This window comes from Aspergillus brasiliensis, assembly GCF_001889945.1.
Source record: "Aspergillus brasiliensis CBS 101740 unplaced genomic scaffold ASPBRscaffold_1, whole genome shotgun sequence".
Classification (NCBI taxonomy): domain Eukaryota; kingdom Fungi; phylum Ascomycota; class Eurotiomycetes; order Eurotiales; family Aspergillaceae; genus Aspergillus; species Aspergillus brasiliensis.
Window position 1 is genome coordinate 2,401,984 of NW_027137442.1, and position 20,553 is coordinate 2,422,536.

A 20,553-nucleotide genomic window follows, 5' to 3' on the forward strand; every position below is an offset into this window, starting at 1 on the left:
GGATTGTTAGCTTTTGTCTGGTAATAAGTTGGGGTGTGAGTCATGAGGGGATACGTAGTTGATTTGGTCGTTGTGACGGGATGGATGACGGGATATAGAAGTGGATGTAACTAGAGTTGACGGGAGAGAGCCTGGTAACTATAGGATAGGGTTTAGCGCCGGTTACATAGTACGTACTGTAGTCTGCAGCGCAAGTTGGACCCACTATTTACTTTTGCTTGTAGGTGGCCTTGCAACAGTGTAGTATAGTACTGCTATTTACTATACAGATGGTGAATGTAGGGTCGAACACTATCATGATAGATAAAAAGCTTACTCTGCTTCGTAATTGTAGTGAATGGATAGGTAGGTATTCGCCATCATGCTTACTGTCAAATAGATGTAAATTGAGTTTTTACACCATAATAAGGTTGAAGTATCAAGAAGTTTTATGTATAAACCGCGGTACGAATAACTTCACTGTCAGGAGTCTGAGGTAGTTTCCGTAGATGGATTATCCGTGACTATGTTCGGACATTTCCGTATAACTAACTTCTTATATGATATATGAACTAGTTATGTCCTTTACTTTAAATCATCGTTTATCATCTTTCATCATTTATCTTGTAGGACAGTAGTATATGCGTTCAGAGCTGTTAGTTGTTCTATATCTTCTGATAATGTACTAGGGACTACTACCAACTGACGAGCATTCACTAGTTGACTGACTACATGACTCATAGTCACTATTCTCATCTATCTAGGTAAATGAATAAGCTGTATGAATTGTACATTCCGTCAGAGGCAATGGACATGGTCTGCAAGCCCAGTTACTACAGTGACTGTGTGCCATGTTCACTGGCCATGGGACATGGTAGATGCTGGAATATCCCGCCAAGCTTAACTGGTCTAATTTCTGATCTCCCCTCTCATGATAAATAAATGATGAGCCCCAGCAGACATGCCATGCAGAGAAATTCCAAAACGCCCGAGAGAATCAGTCATTCACGCCGGCATTTTCCTGCCTAACAGCTGTACATCCCTGTACTTTTCTTCCAACGGTGAGTGTTCTAGAATGTAGGGAATAAATATATATACTTCACCCCCAGATGTTCTCCACTCTCCTCGATCACTAGTACTAATACTAACCCGAATCTACACTTTTACCCATTACAGCCAGATTCAGTCAGTACACAGCGATACCAGTGTACCTTTCAACCCCAAATACGAAGCTCAAATCTATCATGGAGTTCCACACCGTGTTTCCCTCGCACGGCACGGCCGCAGACCAGAGCCCAGACCCAGAGATCCATACCGACTTCCGACGCATATCAGCCTACGAAGCCGTTTGCGACATATGCGACCAGTACAACATGCAGACTGCCATGTCACAGTGCGTAAGCTGTGGGTGGCGAGAATGTCGCGCATGCACAATCCGAACTGGTGGCCGTCGATCCCACAAGTCCGGAGGAACGACACATTTCTCGCAGGCTAATGTGGAAGAGTTGATTGCCCAGGAGGCTCTTGATTATGAAGACAGAGTGGCTAGAATCGGAGGATGGAGTACAATGAGGGGAAGGCCTAGATTGAGGGGTTATGACAGAGGGAGGAGATATCACAGTCGAGGAAGGAGAGGAAGGGGCGGAAGAGGAGTAGGACGGCCTAGAGAGTGGGAGAGGAGCCGACAACGAGGCTACCGTGAAGGTCGCCCTCGTTTTCGAGCACGAGCGCATAGAGCTGCCGGTTCTCCGTCCCAGGCAGCTTCTTCTTCTTCTCCTTCTTATACTGGGGGACGGGGAGGGTCCCGTGGTGCTCGAGCTCCCGAGACAGCGGACGGTGCGGAGATGCTGTATGCTTTGGGTCTCGAAGACTCTGCTGGCCGCAGAAGTGAAAGTGGTAGGTGACGGCTACAGTAAGTCTGGGATCATGGGCTCCTTCTCACAGAGTTCATAGGGTCCACCACCTCTGAGGAAGAGAGACGAAGCAGACGCGCTACCTATCTCACCCAGGCAAAACGTGCCCGCGAAGATTTCGAAACCCAACGGACAGGGTAAATGAGGACCGAGCATGTCACATCGAACAGATGACTGGCTTTTGATGTGCTGTTAATCGATTTCGGCTCCTGCTGAACGAACTTATACCCTTCGGCTTTCCATCATGCATCCTGGTGACACGGCACCATTTCCCTTCATTCTCTTTCACCGTCGTTTGATATTATCTGCATTCACATGTCCACTGACAGGTGGTACAGATGAGCCTCTGAGAGAGATGAAGAGAACCACACTCTTACTACAGGAAGTCCGAAAAAGGAAGGCACAGATTGCTTCCAACCATCGTTCTCCATATTGTCTGTTGCCTGCAGACCACCTCGAATAGACTTATCGCTACTACGACGGCGCTTTTAAGCTGATATACCAGAGAGAGAAATTCAGTTATGTGTGATCATATTATACAATGCGTGAAGTAGAGATTTTAGTAGACATACAGGGCCACACCGTGGCAGTATAATACATGTAGAATGTAGTCTAGAACTCCTGCCTGTTCGTCATATCCGACAAGTGACCCTTACACTCTCCGGGGCGCATGCGCCGCGGCATTAGCGAGAGCCTGTCCACGGGCCTTGGCTGCCATCTGAAGCAGCTTAGCAGTCCTAGACGGGTGCCAGACACGGCTTCCCAGGACAAGCACCCAGGTAAGGAGGAAAAGACTGCCTGCCTGGTGGGCAGAGGCCAATGGTGTGGGAACGAGGTAAAGAAGCGTCGAGATACCCAGACCAACCTGCATGCAGGCGAATGCGACCACACCGTGGACACCCTTCTTCGCGGCCGGGGGCAACAGGCGCTTCATGGTGGGAGATCTGCGAGTGTAGGCCCACAGAGCCATGATGCTCGTAAAGGTGGTCATGGCCAGAGTGCGGTGGTCCAATTGCACCAGGGAAGGATTCTCCAGCATGTTTCTCCACCACAGGTCCGATCGGTCCTCGTGGCGGGAGTAGCGTTCATCAAAAAGTTCAGACTTAGGAGGAGCCAGGCCGTTACCCATGAACGGGAACTCGTTATAGATGAGACCAGCGTCCAGGCCAGCGACCAGGGCACCCGACATGGCAGTCACGAAAACCAGAGCAGCCAAAGCGGCGACGGAGCGACGGAAGATCTTAAGCTTGGGGTCACGGAGCGAGTCCAGAAGCTTGATTCCAGCTTCCGGATCGGCGAGCAGTCGGTGGGAGCGCAGGATAGCCAGACCGTTCCAGAGCATAGCAGTATAGCAGACGAAAGCCGCACCCAGATGGGCTGTCAGACGGTACTGGCTGACACGAGGGTGGCTGCCGGGAGCGAAGAGATCATCTTTCAATCCAGACTTGACCATCCACCAGCCGATGAAACCTTGGAACCCAATCAAGCCTGCAATACCAGCGAGACGCAGAGCCATGGGCTTGGTAACCTTTTTCGTAGCAACGAAGTATGCGGCCGGGAGCACGAACGACAAGCCGACAAAGCGGCCCCAGAGACGGTGAATCCATTCCATGTAGTAGATCGACTTGAACTCGGAGAGGGTCATATGCGGGTTGAGGAGCTGAAATTCGGGGGAGGCACGGTACTTGGAGAATTCCGACTCCCAGTCTTCGGCGTTCATGGGGGGGAGGGATCCGGTAACAGGGCGCCATTCGGTGATACTCAGACTACAACACGGCTGGATTAGAATTGGTGTGCATCACGTAGCGACCAAGATGAAGACCTACCCTGACTCAGTCAACCGGGTAAGGCCGCCAAAAACCACAATTCCAAACACACTGGCCGCGCTGGCCAACAGCCAGTAGGCCACTTTCTTATCGCTCACATCCGGGAAGCTCGACTTGGCTTTCGTGGCCTCTGCCTGGGCAGCAATTGCCTCCGGTGCTGCTGATCCGGAGACGCTTCTTCTCAGACTAGATGCAAAAAGCTTTTTGGCCCTCGACTGCAGGGCAGAGGTGGCTCTGCTGTTGGCGTTCTGGGTGAAGGGCAGGGCGGAGAATTGTCTGCGGAAGGCGGATTTAGTCGCGAAATTCTGGGTACGGACTAAACATTGGCGGCAAGTGAAGAGCTCCCTCGACAGCCGGGGAGACAAGCTTCGCAGCAAGGGCACGGAGGGCCCTAGGGATGCCATGATGGGGCGGATGAGAGGGAGAACGAAGCTGTCCAAGGCTTGCCAGGATAGAATTTCTGGTTGTAACTCGGCGAGTCTCGCGTTCGGAACGCCGAAGGCCGAGACCATATCAACCAATCAGAGGACGCCAATTTGTCGCCGATCGATCAGCCCATATACTCTACTCTATACTAGTAAGTAAGTAGTCTATAACTACATTCGACCACACTCAGTCCATCTCCCGATTTCTACTCCGGATCATTTTTATAATAGTGGGATCTTATACCGTCGATTCCGCTCACTTCACGTCTCACAATCCTTCAGCCAATCTGAGGTGACTGGGTATGCGAATGGGATGTATGCCCGAGCTTACTTCAAGCCGGCTGAAAAGTCCTGGCTTTGATGAGTGGTCACCGGTTATTAAATTTCCTCTACAAGGCTGAGCAGATTCTAATTCTCGTTTGAAAGCTGCTAACCAGGCTGGTTATCCACTCAAGACAGTGCTTTTCACACATGTTCAGTCCAGTGGCATGTCACATATAATTATTGAGCGAACTTCTGCATCAAGAAATAATCGAGACAGTCTCACATCCTGGAAGCCACATTTTAAGCTACAATTGGCATTCTTCTAATAGTCTTTGTGACTATCTATACCATACACGGTGCTGAGATTTGATCCGTGACACTTTGAGAATAGTGGGGTTTGTTGAGCCAGGTGAAAAGCGCCTGAAAAGCAAGCCATTTATTTGAAGCTATTCTCGATGCATTTAAAACAGTCCTGTTGCAGTATGTGAAGCATCTTGTATACAGACCGGCCACTTTATTGTCAAGAGGAAAGCATCACCGTATCTTGGTATGTGGGATCAGACACGGGCAATTCCGATTCTTTCCCGCTGACTAAAGCTGTCCCCGCTCATTCGCTTCAGGGTCCTCAAAAATGATTCGTGATGCTGTGAGCTTGTGATATTATGTCTGTGGGGTCCTGCAGGCTCTGCAGCATCAGCCATCAAATACAATTATTCACGCCATCCTGAACCCCAGACTTTTCTCCTCTTTTCTCCCGGAATTCCCGGGGCCCCGCACCCACTAGTGGGGCCGAATGCAGGGTATCAGGCACTAGACACCCCTTCACCTCATCTGTACGAATACGAACTCATGTCATCGGCTACAATCAGGCCGACCTGTATTCCTTGCATACGACAGTGGAGGACGGTCAAAGCTGCCACGATCCCGGACTGCTCAGCTCGTTGCAAAGAATACCACTATCATGCTTTATTCCGGTCCTCTCGTGAGCTCCATGCATTGCCGAGCAAGTCGTCATCCAGAGATCTTCTGCCTGACTCCTTCATCTCGGCTCAGTATTGCACCGAGTGGCCTAGCCCCTCATCAGGCTCTGCAGAGAAGAATGGGCGGATGGTCTATGAGAGGTCTATATAGTATGATGTATCGCCCTAAGGAGCCATGCCATCCTCACCAAAGATGTTATCAGACCATCAAAACCAAGGAATATGCAGTTACCGTATCTTCTCATAAATACTGCTCTCTTTATCCAAATCGTGTCGGCTGTCGGGATCAATGACCAAGTTGAACCTGACATCGATTATGGCACCTTTCAGGATCCCTCATCCAATGTGAGACCACGCTTCCGCTACTGGGTCAATGATGCGTCCATCAACCCGAGCGTGGTGGCAGAGGATGTGAAAGCTATTGGTAAAGCAGGGGCAGGGGGGCTTGAGTTACTCGGTTATTATTTGTATGGAGACTCGCAGAATTTGGGTGGACAATTGCAATGCCCCCTGCAGTCGGACTGGACTATATTCGGATTTGGAAGTCCTGCCTGGAGTATGCCCTGCTGCAGCCCATCATTTCGCTCAAGGAGCATACTAATGTGTTAGTTAGAGAATTTGGTCGACACTGTCTTGACAACAGCTAAAGAATATGATTTACTTGTGGACTTGGCCATTGGGCCAAACCAAGGTGCTGGTGTTCCGGCGCCCTACAACGACGATGGCCTTTTGTGGGACTTGGCCGGATTTAACTCGACATTTTCTAACGAGAAAGGCTTCGATGGTATCATTCCTGGATGGGGCGCTGGCCCTCTGGTTGCAGCTGTTACCGCTCAGGTCAGCTCGACCGGTCCAAGCAATGGTACATACAAAGTCCTGGTGGAGAGCTCACTACTGGACGTCACAAATCTCGTCAGCTCCAACGGACATCTTCAGGTCAAAGCAAACCATACCGCGGAAGGCTCTGAGCATCTTCTTTTTGTCTATTACTTGATTCATTCTGAATATCGCGAAACACAGAGTCCTGCTGACGTTCCGGCCGCTGTTCCACAGTCGCCCGTGACGACTTATGCGCAGAACGGATCATGGGTTGTCGATCATTTCTCTCCCCAAGGCGCGTTGGCAGTTGTAGATTTCTGGAGACAGTCATTGCTGGACAGCGAGACAGGCACATTGATTCGTGAAGTGGGCAACTACCTCTGGGAAGACAGCCAAGAATACACCGTCTCCACATTCTGGACTCCGCGCCTTCAAGAGGTGTTCCAAGCCAATAGAGGCTACAGTATCAACAGGTTCATTCCAATCCTCATTGGTTCTGGCGGCGGGTCGACCCCAGAGATTACCTATGTTACCGATGAGCTTGACGCAGGTGCCAGTCATACAATGGACTATCAGCAAACGGTTCGTGTGCCTCCTCTTGTGATGAGAAAGGGCTTGGATACTAACTTGCGTAGCTCACTGAACTAAATGCCGACTATCTCACATCTCTGACACAGTGGAGCAATGATCTTGGTATTCAATTCTCCGCACAGGTAGTGTACAACCTGCCCATGGACATGCTTGCCAACATACCTTACGTCAACGGTCCCGAGTGCGAGACACTGGGTTTTAGCGACAACATCGACAGCTACAGGCAATTCGCAGGTCCCGCGCATCTTGCAGGGAAGCGCATCATTACCAATGAGGCTGGTGCAATGATAGACAGCGTATACCAGGAATCCATACCGGAGTTGTTGTGGACCCTGAAACGCTCTTTTGCCGGTTCTGTTAACCAGTTTGTGCTTCACGGATACCCAACTTCGGGTAATTACGGGAACACAACGTGGCCCGGCTTTACAACTTTCTCATATCTGTTCTCGGAAATGCATGGCCCTCGTCAGCCGGCTTTTGCCTATTACAAAGATTGGCTCGATTGGCTCTCCCGGACCCAGTTCGTAGAGCAAACAGGTATCCCCAAGGTAGACATTGCCTTCTGGTCGAAGTCTACCTCTTACAAGACTGTTCCAACTATTTACAGTCCCGTTGATTTACAGAGCGCAGGTAAGCAGCTTTATCTTTGACCAGAGTGTTTAGGACACTAAGCTAGAATCATTTGTAGGGTATTCATATGAATATCTTAGCCCCGACAACTTCGTACTACCCGGAGCGTATGTTTCCAATGGCACCTTTGCACCTAACCAGCAAGCCTTCAAAGCCCTCGTGGTGCGGGCAAACGAGACCCTGACAGCATCTGGGGTCGCGAAACTTGCTGAATACGCTCATTCCAAGCTTCCCATCATCTTCTCCGGTGGATTGCCATCGAACTTCAGCGGGTACAACCCAGAAGCTGCAAGGCTGGCCGTTAATACAATCAAGAATCTAACGTCCTTGAGTAATGTCCACACTGTGCCGTACGACAACCTCGCGGCAACACTCAATTCCCTAAACATTCTACCTCGCACATCTGTGAGTGCGAATCGCACCTGGTACACAACTTGGAGGCATGATACCGCGACACTGACGGAGTACGTCTACGTGTATAATGATGCAGCTGGTGTTCCGTATGGGGGCGGCATATCGTCAGGGAGTATATCCTTTGAGACAACGGGAACCCCGTTTCTGTACGATGCCTGGACCGGGAATATCACAGCCTTGTCCATCTACAAGAAGTCGGAGACCCATGTTACGATACCTCTTACGCTGGCCGGAAACCAGTCCGTGATTATCGGCTTCCATAAGGACTCCCAGCCAAGTCTTCACTTGCAGAATACAACAGACGGTGTCCTTTCGGCAGCTGGGAATTCGACATCCCTCGCTATTCTTAGATCCTTCGATCAGCAGTCTCGTAACGTCTACCTTTCGAACGGAAAGTCCGTGACTCTAGCCCCAATGCTAACGCCGACCACTACGCTTGGCAATTGGACATTGATAGTTGAGTCTTGGACGGCGCCATCGGACATCTACAACGTCGAGTTGGGGCCGACGCGCACCAACCACACATTTGAGCTTCCGACTCTACTGCCCTGGAACCAGGTTTCGGCGTCTCTAAATAATGTCTCTGGAATTGGATACTACTCGACAACATTCGACTGGCCTCCAGAGGCTACCAATGACACGGTCTCCGGCGCGATAATCGATCTTGGGCCCATTGTACACACAGCACGTGTCAGCGTAAATGGACACGTGCTGCCACCGGGAGAAATCACCTGGGCAAAGTGGGATATTGGACATTTGCTGCAACGCGGACAGAATACGGTGGAGGTCGTTGTTACTACACCTCTGGGGAATGTGCTGCGGACATACTGGGATGAGCTGGAGACGAGTGGGAAGCTTGCCAGTGCCGTTGTGTCGTCACCACCGGATGTGGCAGACTACGGATTGGTTGCTCCGGTGAAGATTATCCCTTATCGTGAAGACCAGGTTGCTTAGATGTATCAGCTGCGGGTAACAATTCTGCTATGTCTGGCAAGTGCTTACCAAGTTCATTACATATCAGATCCTCAACATTCACTTGATACTGTTGTTGTAGTTGTTAGCAAGCACAAGAGCGAGCAATCCATCCCCACAACCAAGCCCACCTATATAAAGTCCATCTAGACACACCTTCACGCAGCACCATTCCTCAACTTCTCTGCCACACCAACATATGACCCGTACCTCACCTCCTCCACAATCCCAATCTTCTTCGGCACCCATCCCAACTCCCTCATCGCCTTCCCCCCAGAAGCCCTATTCTCCGTGCTCCAAAACCTAGCAAAGAACTCTCCCCACACCCTCGCCGCCTCCTCAAACTCCACCGACCCAACCTCCACTCCCAAAACATCCGCCATGGCCCTCCCCAACTCCCCAAACGTAACCCCCCACTCCGAACACCCATTAAACACCTCCCCAGCACCGGCCCTTTCCGCAGCAAGCAAATACAGCTCGGCCGCATCCTCCACATGCACCGCAGACGTAACCACCCCTTCCGCCTCCCTCACAACCTTCACCTCTCTCTTCTTCCCATCACCATCACCATGAACATCATTCCAAAACATCCCCATAAACAACCCCACCCCACTCCCACCCCTTCCATACACAAACGGCGGCAACCGAACCACGATAACCCTCACGCCCATCTCCCCCCACAATCTCAGATTCCTTCTCTCCGACACAATCCGCTCATTCAGCGCCTTCCCTTCCTCCCACAACGCAGACTCCTCATCCGTCTCCTTTCCCGTAGGAGCAACGACCAATGATCCAGACGTCACTACAAGCGGCTTATTCGTCCCCGCTAATCCCTCAGCAATGGCGGTGACTGCTTCGTCGTCGATGCGGATGCGTTCTTCGTATGGGAGAGAGTAGTTCCCTGCCATGGGGTCCGCTAGGTGGATGACTATATCTGCCTTTTGGCTTTGTTTGCGGAGGACGGAGAGTGTGGTGAGGTCCCCGCGAATGGGGATGGCGCCGAGTGAGAAGATTTTGGCGTCGCTTGAGGGGCCGCGTGAGAGGGAGTGAATAGTGTAGTTCTTGGATTGGGCGTGGGTTGTGATGGCGTGGCCGAGGTAGCCGCTGCCGCCGGTTAGGAATATGAGGGGCATTTTTGGGCTGGGTGGTTTCGAGATAATGGTGTGAGTTTGTGGGCGTGATTTGTGGAAATTTAGTATTGGTGGGGAGGGATCTAGCTATGGGTTTATATACTGGTTTACTCCTCTTCTTCTTGCTATGGGTGGGAGGTGAGTGAGGTATATCGGGGTTAAAGGGTTAAGTCCGGGGAGGATCCGGAGTTTAGGATGTTGGATCAATATCGGGGGTGAATAATTACCAGGGGATGTGTGTGTGCATACGGAATACTAGAGATCCGAGGAGCCTTTATGCTGGATTGAATGCGAAGTAGTACGTTCAGTTTACGTATAGTTATCACTATGGGTCAAAGTGGAGGACGATAAGCTATTATTTGTAAGACATATAGAGATTAAGCTCATCAGTTCATATGTTAACAAGCTCTGATATAGTCGACCGAAAAGGTCATAAGCAACATAATAGCAGCTTCGTATATACCTACCAATTAGAAAGGGACTTCCTCCCCCCTCCAACTGATGAACCGTCCTCCAACTGTTTCCCTCGTGGCGCTTTCAATCTAATCCACTCAGTATCATACCCCAATATATCAGCATCACTATACAAAAATAAACTTACCAACTTGACCAACGCCTCCGCACACTCTTTCGGCTCCGCAAATGCCTCCTCCAACCCAATACTCTGCGCACACGCATTCCCCATCTCCGTCTTAACGAACCTATACACTCCACATCAGCACCCAACCCCTATTTTCATATCACATAATAGTAAGCTCACCCCGGATGCACCATAAAACAAACCATCCCCTCATTCTCAACATGCATCTTCCTCGTCACCCAATTGCCCGCCGCTTTACTAACCCCATACGCTGCACCTGGGAAAAACTCCTCCTCGAGACCTCCTATACTCCCCAGAAAGCTACTAACAGTCACAAACACCGGCTTCGTGCTCTTCGTCAGCATGTCATATACACCCTGGAAGAGACGGATCACGCCAAGCGTGTTCACGTCGAAGTGCAATTGCACGGTGGAGAGGGGGATGTTGTCGACGCGGTGGGTGGCGTCGTTGTAGTAGCCTGCGTTGGAGATTACGGTGTCGATGTGCGTGATACTGTGGGTTGATTTGAGGGTTTTAATGGCGTCAGCTATTGAGGTCGTGGATTGAATGTCGAGCGGAAGGAGGATGAGGGTTGAAGTGGGGGATGTTGGTGGGGGGTTGGTGTGAAGGGAGTTGATGGTCGGGTTGCGCATGGTGGCGATTACGGTGGTGTTGGGACGAAGGAGGAGGGTTTGGGTGAGAGAGAGGCCGATTCCTGGGTTATTCTTTGGGTGAGATGGATGATGAGGGGAGTGTGGGTTGGGGATGGGATTGGGAAAGGTGGTGTGTACCTCTGCTGGCTCCGGTGATGAGGTAGATGGTTGGGGATGACATTGTGGGGTGGGGGATTGCGTTGAAATAATGATGCCTTATGAGGATGAATACAGATACAGAGTAAAGGAGTAGAACTATATGAGTGTATGCATAGAAGGGTAATAGAGTCGATCTTGGTGGAGGATAAGCGGCGCTTTTATAGTCATTTGTTTCGGGGTTAGCTAAGCTGAGTCTAGGGCTAGAAAGGAGCTAACGAATCGCGGCTTGTGGTGGGATACGAGGTTCGCAGCTCTGCTGACGCAATTAGATTTCATCCAGGACATCACAGTGTCTAGCTAAAGGCCTGGATATACAGAGGGTTGGAATATAATTCGAGTCGTTGACTGTTCCTAGATCATAGTTGTCAGTTTCCAGTCCAGCAGTTCAGCTTCACTCTAAACGTCAGAATAAGTTAGAATTCGACCAATACTATAATGATATACAAGCACCTACATCATATGCGATCTGAAATTGTTTTCTTTAGTTCGTCGCTTATTATTGTTTGCTACTTAATAGTCATGTGCCTCGGTGTATATCCTACTGATGGATGCAGCAGTGATTTTACCTGCGCTGAAGCCCGCCTTCTGTACAACTGAAGATTTTGCTCGGTTAGGGGGCTAATGCTAATAAGGGTGTGACTACTTGCCCACTTGAATTACCCTGAACGCTACAATGATAACAAAAGTACTTGATTATGGCGAAGAAAATGTCTGCATGCTCCTAGTGTCGCTGTTTTATGTACGAGCAAAACAGCATAACTGCGGAAAGGGCATTTATGGATTGCTGATGGGGATATTACTCCATACACAGCACGCATCTGTTTACATCATTCGGTACTTTGATCAACAACAGAATATTGTCGAAATCTCCATTGTTGTCAGGACCACCTCGGCTGCTACGTGGTCTCTCGCCTCATCTTCCTCCAAAAGGGCCTTACTTCTGGGGCTTGAGAAAATCTCCTAGATAGGCACATTCAAACCCTTCCTTGCCCTGGCCATCGATGACTCGAGTAAATCTGAAGCTAACCCCTGACTTTTCAGAGCTGCCTGCAAAAATGACGCACTTCTCAAGATGACTGAAATGTGACTGATCAAATTAGCCAGGGTGCCCGCCTCAACGCATTGGACATACATACCAGAAGAGGAGTAATCAGCTTTTCAAAACATGCTGTGGCGTGGCCCTCGTAGTCTGAGGAACAAAATTCGTAATGGAAGATGTGTCGAACGCAATTATCTTTAAATTTGATCTCCTCGAAATCAGAAAGATCGATCCTCCCTGAGATCCACACGCTATGTAAGTTTGGAAACTGGACAGTGTCCAAGCCATCAGGTTTGCGTTTATAGTCGTATAGCATAGCGGTCTTGATGTATCTTGCATATATATTCCGGCGTGCTTCTGGGATCTTCTCAAGCAGGTCCAGTACATCGACATGGTTTCCTTCTGGGTCAGGAAATTGTTTCGGGTCTCTCCAGAGCCAACGCATTGCTTCCGGGAACCATGACTTGCTGACGAGAGCGCAAGAAAGGAGTAGTGAACGTCCGCTCCAACTAGTACCAGCAGCTGGGATGACTTCGTAGAAGCATTCGAAAATCCGACTCAAGATCTCGGGAGCCGCAAGCGCACGCTGAACAGCTTGAACACGGTTTATTTCACTGTCGGGAGCCATTTGCAGATCAAACTATGTGAGAAGATGTCAGCAAGGCCAGTGTAGGTTAGGAATTTTGGACATTGTAGGCGCCATGTACGTGACCTACCCGTCACTTGGCCGTTATGATTGCCCAATAGGTGGATGTCACGAATAAGTCAACAAGTCTGGAAAGCAGCAGAAGGGCTACGACGAAATCCTCATAGTATTACGTTGCACGATGATGGACAAGGTAGCATCCACGATGGTATTGAAGGTAAAGAATGCCCGACAGCAAGTGTGAGTTGAGATAGAACTCAGGTGTAAATACAAGGAGTAAATAACTTGTCAAAAATTCACTGGAGCCAAGCATTCACTAGATCCTCCACCACTTTTGCTGTCTGCAAGGCCTCCCCTTCCTCGCTGAGAGGGCCTTTCTGAGTATGTAGAGATCCTATAGATGCGATCATCTCTGCCCCGTTCCTCGACGTTCTTAGAGAACCTGGTAGCATAACTGTAAGTATAATAGATAATTCCCCACATGCTGCTCGCATACAATGCTAGCATACGAATATATATGATCAAATCCTGTTTGCTGGCGATTGAACTGCAGGACGAGCGTCTCTTACGTTGCCTCAGGCAGTAACGTGATAGCTCCATTTCGGGTCTAGCGCCACCAGCTCCGAGGCCGACCCAGGATCCAGACTCCCTTATCTCAAAGAACAACTTCAACTGCACAACACCTTTACCTCAGCGTGCCGGAAAATGTCCTACGCCGTTGAAACGAAGAAGCGCAAGTTCCACCGTGTTCTCGAATCTCTAACCAAACCTTCAACCTCCGACTCTACAAAATCAGCCACCGCCGAAGCGCCTGCAACAGCTCGAGACGCATCGAATAAAAAAGCCCGTCTAGATGCGCCCAGCTTCTCACTTGCACGGAACTCACTACTGAAAGTTGCACGCCCCAGCTCCAGAGATTCGTCGGCATCTTCGACCTCGCGACCAAGCTTCGTCCCCTGGGATCGCGAACGCTTTCTCGAGCGATTGGAAACATTCCGTCGCGTCGACCGATGGGCACCCAAACCGTCAGCCATTAGTGAGGTAGAATGGGCTAAGCGCGGCTGGATATGTACGGATGTGGCCCGGGTAACATGCGCTGGAAATTGTGGTGGGTCGGTAGTTGTCAAGCTCCCGGACGAGCTGGACGAGCTGGATGGGTTCGATGCCGAAAAGGTGCAGGAGAGGAAGGAAGTTCGTGAGTCTGCCAATCCTCATGTCTGCTTCGTGCTTCTAATGGAGATCAGGGGCCAAACTTGTGGAGGAATACGCGGACCGGCTGGTCAAAGGGCACGGAGAGACTTGTCCGTGGAGGAACAAGGGTTGTGATGGTGTGTTCCTTCAGAATTGTGGTTGCCCTTCGTGAGCTGACCGTTACAGCTACTATTCATCGATTGCCGCTAGCAAACCCCGAAATAGCCATTTCTGGCCTCGAAAAGCGATACTCAAACCTCATCAAGATGGCCGATCAGTTGCCGGCAGCAGACGTCCTCCACACCCCCGAGGCCTTCGATATCGAATCGCTCATTAAGATACTTCCAGCGAGCTTCAACGGGTCCGAAGACACTACGCGCACGGAAAGTATTGAGACCAATACAGAAACTGAAAATGGGAAAGAGAACGCGCAGAACTCTGAGCCTGAGCCATCCGTTTCGAGGAACGCTTTCATACTAGCATTCTTCGGCTGGGACTCTGTCCCGGACGGGACAGCTGGTCTGGTCGGCTGCAGCGTGTGCTTCCGGAGACTGGGCTTGTGGATGTACAAACCAAAGCCCAACGGGGATGAAGCTCTTTACGACTCGTTAGAAGTGGTGAACGAGCACATGGACTATTGTCCTTGGGTAAATGGAAAGGCCCAGAGTGGAACAGGCCGGGCCACCGAGAAACCAGAAGGCCTACGTTGCGGCTGGGAGCTGCTGGGCCAGGCACTCAATGTACGCCATCGTCGACTGAATCGTTCGACCACCTCGGGAGACAGTCGTGCTGTCTCTGAGGTACCATCCACGGATGAGCCCGTGGCGGACGATGTTAACCCAGAAGCGAAAAAGGCCAGTGACCGGGAATGGTGGGCCAAGTTACGCCGCATGAGACAGGTCTTGCACGTTGGGTCACCTAGAAAGAAGCCGACTTCGCAGTGACATCCTTTCATCATTTGTCCTTCTGCACATGATACTCATCTGGTTGTTAATGCAGCGTGGCGTTCGGGCATTCTCATATCTATCTTGCCAATATCCTTCATTTCACAATATAGCGAGCCTTTATCATCCGCCCCGATATATTAGAATACATCCATTCTGTATCAATGAAATATCAGAAAACAAAATCCCTCATTTACGCAACACATAGGAAGTGCTTGGAACCCAGATGCACAACCAACTAAGCGCAAGTAAGCTGACTATAATAATCACCCATTGCACCTGCCCTCCTCTTTCCTTTCGCCTGTACATCTCCCAGCCGGGTCCTGAGCGTCCTGGCAACGGCAGGAAAGTAATAATCTCTGCATCCGCCATCATTTTCGATGCCAGGTCAGCAGGCAGGTTGCCAGCATAAGGAGCCCAATATCGTCCAAACACGGTGTTCAGGATTCCATCTCGGGCCTGAATCCGAGAGACCGAAGCCGCAGTGCGACACATGCCTACCATGCGAGTGTAGCGAGTTTGTCGATACTGCTGAAGGAGATGCTGAATCTGGGTATCTGTCGGCTTGCAAACTCCGCGGGCATTGACGAGATCATGTAGGAGGGAGGAGAGCGCGGCCGCATCCTCGATGGCAGAATTGGCTCCCTGACCAAAATTGGGCGTCATCTGGTTGCACACATGAGTCAGCCTAAGTATATCATTTCAATGATCCAGCGACGCACCTTGTGAGCGCTATCGCCAGCTAACGCCATCCTATCATAGTGCCATGTCTCAAATACTCCCTCCTCCAGCGCCGTCATCGAGAAAACCTCTCTGTTCTTCCACAAATACCCCACGCAGATGTTTTTCCAGAACCGCACATGCTTCACCCTTTCGAAGAGCTGCACGGCATCCTCGTCTGAGAACCGCGGGACGTCAGGGTAGACATACTTCCTATCCAACTTCTGGATCACAAACCAGAACACCCGACCATGTCTGCCGTGGATTGTCAGGATGGATAGATGGTCGAAGATCCCGTTGATCTGTTCGCTTATTTCGAGCCCTGGGATGGCTGACGAGATTCCGAAAACGCAGACATATTCGACGGTCATGCCTGCTTATATTAGTTCGCAATGCACCCATCACAAAGAAGGTGAGGGACAGGGAAGCAATACTTCTTTTTTCGCGCCTCGAAACTAACGTAGGCTGATTCTTCTCCGCCATCTTCCAGATCTCACTTCTCACTCGACTATGTACTCCATCAGCGCCCACCACCAGATCCGCCTCATACTCTGTCCCATCAGCCACAGCAACAGCAATTCCATGCTCCAACTGTCGTACTCCAACTACCCTTTTTCCGGTGAGAACGTTCTGCTTCTTTCTCAGCCCTTGATATGCAATCTGCAGAAACTTCTGTCGATCTAAGAATGCAACCGGATATCCGAACCTAGAACCTTAGCCACAGCACCGTCTCCCTTCTTTGTCCGCGTACTGGCCAGAGACCATTGACATACCTATCGCCCAGAACCTTCGGATAGACGTTGCTAAAGCAGAATCCATCTGGATAACTTATATTCGCCCGATACAACGGCTCAATCACACGCTCGATCTCCCCAAATAGACCCAGTTGCTCAAGGATCCGCCCACCATTGGGCATAATGCCTATCGAGGCACCGACTTGCGGGGCAACATCATCTCCTTTTTCGAGTATGAGGTAGTCGATATTGGCCCGTTCGAGACAGTGCGCAAGGATGAGGCCTGCGACAGAACCGCCCACAATAAGGACGCGAAAGGGGGGCTCCTGGGTATTAACCATACTTGCGGATGTCGCCAGAACCTGAAGCCTTAACCAAGGGTAAGGCTTACTTATGGTACAAATACTGGGTTGACCCCTTTGCCTGAAATGAGATTGGGCTTGATGCAGAAGGATTTCAAACTACACGGCAAACCGAGTGTTTGCTATCCCAGCGAATGACCCTCAAGCGATATCCAGCACTGCCATTGTGGCAGAACTGCGTAGTCAGGCTACTTCGGGCTTATGCAAGCCAGCTCCGTGGTACATGCGCTTGACCAGTATTTGTTGTGTATCACAAACGTGGCTGTTTATCATTCCATCGTCTACTTGCAAAACTAAGTGGTAGAAAGGTATGTATGCCGCACCTATAATTCTACACAATTGAAGAACACAGCAACATTTGTGAAGAGAGCATATTGAATGCTTTATTCTATCGTTGAATGGTTGTCTTTACCATCCCAAAACTGTCTATCGCATGACAAGCAGAAACTCCGTTTCCCACGACAGCACTACAAGAAGTGGTACAGCACCGCGAACTTTCTCCGCCATTCCGTCGCAATGAATAGCTGTGTGTTACACACGCGTCTTTCTTTGAACCGTTCCTGGATACCAATTCCGGTGATATGACATCTTCCCGTATGTCATACTTGTCTGATGCATATACTACGCGTAACTGCCTCAAACAAAGCGTCTATCTCTCCTTGCGCTTAATTTCACGCCGAGTGCCCTCTTCTTGTCGCTTGACAAGATAGAATAACACGCCGTACAGGATTTCGAAGAGAAAGAACATCGCCACGGCCCATATCACAAGCGGGCAATTGAGCCACGAAAAAGCCTCCCACCAACGGAAGTATCGAACAAGGGCAAAGCCAATAGCTGATGTTGACCCAAAGAACCTCGAGATCCTAGTTGACTTTTAGCACACTAATTGCCTAGTCAGATCAAACCAATGCTTACCATAGCGTCCACGATGCGCCTCGTGTGTTTCCTCGACTCAACAATTGAAACACATTCCCTATGCTGATAAAGAGCTGACATGCAATTGCCCCCCACGTATAGGCTTGTGCGGGACCAACCTGGGCAGTAAGAGCTATGTGTCCACTCAGACAGCAGAGTGTCGTTGCTGCAAAGACGAGAGGCATATTGTTCCTCACTATTGCAGAGTGGTGCCATTCATTTGGAGCATTCTTGATACCCGCGTAAATGACCCCAAGGTCGAGAGATATGCCTATAAGAAAGGCAGCCCGCTCGACAAGTCCTTTTGCAGGATACATTATGCAGAATATAATCTCCCAGGCAAAATTGATGCAAAGGCCCCCAATGGTCATGCAGTATGTTTGATCCCTGAACGATGTGTGGATCATTTCCACATAGTGAGCAACCCAGCCGACAGCCATTCCAATGATTGAGATATTGGCGAGCCATATTAGCTCGTTATATTCTGGAGGCGCAGTAGAATGGTCGAAACCATCCATTGAAGCGATATGAGAAAAATGATTCAATGCTTTGAACAAATCTAGTCGCCGTCAAGATTTGGCATTCGAAGCCACTTGCTTCCTGCATGACCTGAGCGTGCTTATATAGTGAGATGGCTTGTGGTCACCTGGTGCTACCACGCCCTGGTCCTGTTCTGCTGACGGTATGCCATGAATGTCCGTCATTTCCTATGAGGGGACTGATGTCCGCACCAGGTAGGACCGCCAGGAGTCTCGGGAATTACGTGTCACCAGTGTGCTATTCTCTAGCCGTTCGGAGACCTGCAAGACAGCCAGGGGAGTGCACCAGATTTCGGAGGCTGTATCTCCTGCCGTGTCGCTAAAGGCATGCCGCCATACCCCAATGTCAGCTTCCCTGAACAAATAGAGTCAGGCAACAACCATTTTGGCCGGCTCGACCGCACTAGAGAGGAGATAGTGTAACTTGAACGAAGCAACAGCTTACCCAGAGGGGGACCCTGAGCCATTGACGATGAGTGTACGGTCGAAGTATCTTGTCCATAGCATACATATATAGACAGGAGAGCGTCCCTTTGCGAGCTCATCGGGGTACTGCGCTCATCCGCTAACCTTCTTATCCTTGCATTCTCGTCCCACTCAGGAAGGACCGAACCATGGCGGCACTTCCGGACGTTGCCTCCATTTCGCTTCCCCTGGTGGCTACCCTGGGCATTGCCCCTTTGCTTTTTTATGTCATTCTTGATAGGGTTGGCCCTTTGTGGCCCAACTCCAAAGCTTTCTTGATTGGCAAGAAGAAACCGGAGACCGTGACATCCTTCGAGTGCCCATATGCCTACATTCGTCAGATCTATGGGAAGTATCACTGGGAGCCATTCGTACAGAAGCTATCCCCAAGGCTCAAGGAGGAGGATCCAGCCAAATATAAGATGGTTCTGGAGATAATGGATGCAATCCACCTGTGTTTAATGCTGGTGGATGATGTAAGTATACCTCGAGGACTTTGTAAATACATTCTTACATCGAGCAGATAACCGACAATAGCGACTATCGGAAAGGCAAGCCAGCAGCTCACCGGATATATGGCCCTTCAGAGACAGCAAATCGCGCCTACTACCGAGTCACCCAGATTCTCAATAAGACTGTGCAGCGGTTTCCCAAGCTGGCCAAATTCCTGCTACAGAATTTGGAAGAGATCCTTGAGGGCCAAGACCTGTCATTGATCTGGCGACGAGACGGACTGGCTAGCCTTTCGACTGTTCCTGAAGAGCGAGTTGCAGCCTATCGCAAGATGGCGTCATTGAAAACGGGGGCCTTATTCCGGCTGCTGGGGCAATTGGTGATGGAGGACAAATCGATGGACGGAACGATGTCTACTCTTGCGTATGCCCCGTTAAATTCATTACAGACTACATTTCACAATCTCAAAAGAATCTAAGGCTAACCCCGAGATAGGTGGTGTTCCCAGCTGCAAAATGACTGCAAGAATGTCTACTCATCCGAGTATGCCAAGGCCAAAGGGGCGCTTGCAGAAGATCTGCGCAATCGAGAGCTTTCGTATCCAATTATTCTGGCGCTGGAGGCTCCTGAAGGGCATTGGGTTGCCAGTGCCTTGGAGAGCAGCTCACTGCGCAATATCCGCAAGGCACTTGATGTGATCCAGAGCGAGAGGGTGCGCAATGCCTGTTTTAAGGAGCTCAAGTCGGCGAGTGCTTCGGTCCAGGACTGGTTGGCTATCTGGGGACGAAATGAGAAGATGAATCTGAAGAGCCAGCAGACGTAGCTTTTTCATTGATTTCAGGGTATACAGATTCCGTTTGGTATGAGGGGTGAGGGAACATTCTTCTTGGGATATGTTCTGGGATTAATTTGTGCCATACATACACGGTTAGATCAAAACAGCATACTTATTTCAACATTTATATGTTGAATTCCAGTTCATCCAATATGCTATGAACTGGCATATCGACGTCTCTGTCGTTGTTAAGACTTACATTGACCCTCAATTGCCGTACAGCTCTGCTTCGGATCAAGTAAAGCCATAGAAATAGTCCGAGCAAGTTGTGGTAGCATCAAGCAAGCCACAGAGGGGTACGCGCATGAACCATGTTACAATTTGAACCACCATCAGCTGGCAGCTGGAATATCCCTACTCCGCCAACAACATCAC

At 50.1% G+C, this 20,553-nt stretch overlaps 10 protein-coding genes across 10 annotated transcripts; 4 read left to right on the forward strand and 6 right to left on the reverse strand.

The window, feature by feature from the left end:
* Window positions 1-1,223: 1,223 nt before the first annotated feature.
* Window positions 1,224-2,033, forward strand: ASPBRDRAFT_190930 (uncharacterized protein; the record flags this gene model as incomplete). Its single annotated transcript, XM_067620304.1, has 2 exons — window positions 1,224-1,875; window positions 1,933-2,033. 2 exons carry the CDS (start codon window positions 1,224-1,226, stop codon window positions 2,031-2,033), a joined length of 753 nt encoding a protein of 250 aa, XP_067484888.1.
* A 365-nt stretch (window positions 2,034-2,398) lies between these two features.
* Window positions 2,399-4,122, reverse strand: cox15 (cytochrome c oxidase assembly protein cox15; the record flags this gene model as incomplete). Its single annotated transcript, XM_067619590.1, has 2 exons — window positions 2,399-3,658; window positions 3,719-4,122. The coding sequence occupies 2 exons, from the start codon at window positions 4,120-4,122 to the stop codon at window positions 2,545-2,547; spliced, it is 1,518 nt and encodes a 505-aa protein (XP_067484889.1). The 3' UTR covers window positions 2,399-2,544.
* Window positions 4,123-5,609: 1,487 nt separating this feature from the next.
* ASPBRDRAFT_25289 (uncharacterized protein) lies at window positions 5,610-8,795 on the forward strand (the record flags this gene model as incomplete). Its single annotated transcript, XM_067622161.1, has 4 exons — window positions 5,610-5,943; window positions 6,001-6,788; window positions 6,842-7,427; window positions 7,486-8,795. The coding sequence occupies 4 exons, from the start codon at window positions 5,610-5,612 to the stop codon at window positions 8,793-8,795; spliced, it is 3,018 nt and encodes a 1,005-aa protein (XP_067484890.1).
* Window positions 8,796-8,863: 68 nt separating this feature from the next.
* ASPBRDRAFT_36870 (uncharacterized protein) lies at window positions 8,864-10,179 on the reverse strand. The gene has a single exon (XM_067623594.1). It carries the CDS (start codon window positions 9,944-9,946, stop codon window positions 8,972-8,974), a length of 975 nt encoding a protein of 324 aa, XP_067484891.1. The 5' UTR covers window positions 9,947-10,179; the 3' UTR covers window positions 8,864-8,971.
* A 146-nt stretch (window positions 10,180-10,325) lies between these two features.
* Window positions 10,326-11,465, reverse strand: ASPBRDRAFT_36874 (SDR family oxidoreductase). The gene is made up of 4 exons (XM_067623595.1): window positions 11,315-11,465; window positions 10,704-11,238; window positions 10,545-10,644; window positions 10,326-10,485 (listed from the first exon to the last, which is right to left on the reverse strand). Exons 1-4 carry the CDS (start codon window positions 11,355-11,357, stop codon window positions 10,414-10,416), a joined length of 750 nt encoding a protein of 249 aa, XP_067484892.1. The 5' UTR covers window positions 11,358-11,465; the 3' UTR covers window positions 10,326-10,413.
* A 770-nt stretch (window positions 11,466-12,235) lies between these two features.
* ASPBRDRAFT_61177 (uncharacterized protein) lies at window positions 12,236-13,002 on the reverse strand (the record flags this gene model as incomplete). Its single annotated transcript, XM_067628287.1, has 2 exons — window positions 12,236-12,422; window positions 12,472-13,002. The coding sequence occupies 2 exons, from the start codon at window positions 13,000-13,002 to the stop codon at window positions 12,270-12,272; spliced, it is 684 nt and encodes a 227-aa protein (XP_067484893.1). The 3' UTR covers window positions 12,236-12,269.
* Window positions 13,003-13,699: 697 nt separating this feature from the next.
* On the forward strand, window positions 13,700-15,354 carry ASPBRDRAFT_36875 (uncharacterized protein). The gene is made up of 3 exons (XM_067623596.1): window positions 13,700-14,215; window positions 14,265-14,348; window positions 14,398-15,354. The coding sequence occupies exons 1-3, from the start codon at window positions 13,726-13,728 to the stop codon at window positions 15,153-15,155; spliced, it is 1,332 nt and encodes a 443-aa protein (XP_067484894.1). The 5' UTR covers window positions 13,700-13,725; the 3' UTR covers window positions 15,156-15,354.
* Window positions 15,250-16,950, reverse strand: ASPBRDRAFT_655198 (FAD-dependent oxidoreductase; the record flags this gene model as incomplete). Its single annotated transcript, XM_067628553.1, has 4 exons — window positions 15,250-15,821; window positions 15,878-16,248; window positions 16,310-16,581; window positions 16,649-16,950. The coding sequence occupies 4 exons, from the start codon at window positions 16,948-16,950 to the stop codon at window positions 15,345-15,347; spliced, it is 1,422 nt and encodes a 473-aa protein (XP_067484895.1). The 3' UTR covers window positions 15,250-15,344.
* A 638-nt stretch (window positions 16,951-17,588) lies between these two features.
* ASPBRDRAFT_244553 (uncharacterized protein) lies at window positions 17,589-18,898 on the reverse strand. The gene is made up of 2 exons (XM_067622051.1): window positions 17,887-18,898; window positions 17,589-17,834 (listed from the first exon to the last, which is right to left on the reverse strand). The coding sequence occupies exons 1-2, from the start codon at window positions 18,402-18,404 to the stop codon at window positions 17,621-17,623; spliced, it is 732 nt and encodes a 243-aa protein (XP_067484896.1). The 5' UTR covers window positions 18,405-18,898; the 3' UTR covers window positions 17,589-17,620.
* Window positions 18,899-19,039: 141 nt separating this feature from the next.
* Window positions 19,040-20,283, forward strand: ASPBRDRAFT_202581 (uncharacterized protein; the record flags this gene model as incomplete). Its single annotated transcript, XM_067621638.1, has 3 exons — window positions 19,040-19,366; window positions 19,414-19,766; window positions 19,839-20,283. 3 exons carry the CDS (start codon window positions 19,040-19,042, stop codon window positions 20,164-20,166), a joined length of 1,008 nt encoding a protein of 335 aa, XP_067484897.1. The 3' UTR covers window positions 20,167-20,283.
* Between the last annotated feature and the right edge of the window lie 270 nt (window positions 20,284-20,553).

What these genes read in the sequence shown, in the direction of transcription:
- ASPBRDRAFT_36870 (XM_067623594.1), bottom strand. Translation starts at nt 9,946, where the DNA reads ATGCCCCTCATATTCCTAACCGGCGGCAGCGGCTACCTCGGCCACGCC.
- ASPBRDRAFT_36874 (XM_067623595.1), bottom strand. Translation starts at nt 11,357, where the DNA reads ATGTCATCCCCAACCATCTACCTCATCACCGGAGCCAGCAGAG. An exon ending in CATCACCGGAGCCAGCAGAG is followed by an intron (nt 11,239 to 11,314) that starts GTACACACCACC and finishes AGAATAACCCAG; the next exon opens with GAATCGGCCTCTCTCTCACC. An exon ending in CGGAGGCGTTGGTCAAGTTG is followed by an intron (nt 10,486 to 10,544) that starts GTAAGTTTATTT and finishes TGAGTGGATTAG; the next exon opens with ATTGAAAGCGCCACGAGGGA.
- ASPBRDRAFT_36875 (XM_067623596.1), top strand. Translation starts at nt 13,726, where the DNA reads ATGTCCTACGCCGTTGAAACGAAGAAGCGCAAGTTCCACCGTGTTCTC. An exon ending in GCAGGAGAGGAAGGAAGTTC is followed by an intron (nt 14,216 to 14,264) that starts GTGAGTCTGCCA and finishes AATGGAGATCAG; the next exon opens with GGGCCAAACTTGTGGAGGAA. An exon ending in GAGGAACAAGGGTTGTGATG is followed by an intron (nt 14,349 to 14,397) that starts GTGTGTTCCTTC and finishes TGACCGTTACAG; the next exon opens with CTACTATTCATCGATTGCCG.
- ASPBRDRAFT_244553 (XM_067622051.1), bottom strand. Translation starts at nt 18,404, where the DNA reads ATGGATGGTTTCGACCATTCTACTGCGCCTCCAGAATATAACGAGCTA. An exon ending in GGCGCATCGTGGACGCTATG is followed by an intron (nt 17,835 to 17,886) that starts GTAAGCATTGGT and finishes AAAGTCAACTAG; the next exon opens with GATCTCGAGGTTCTTTGGGT.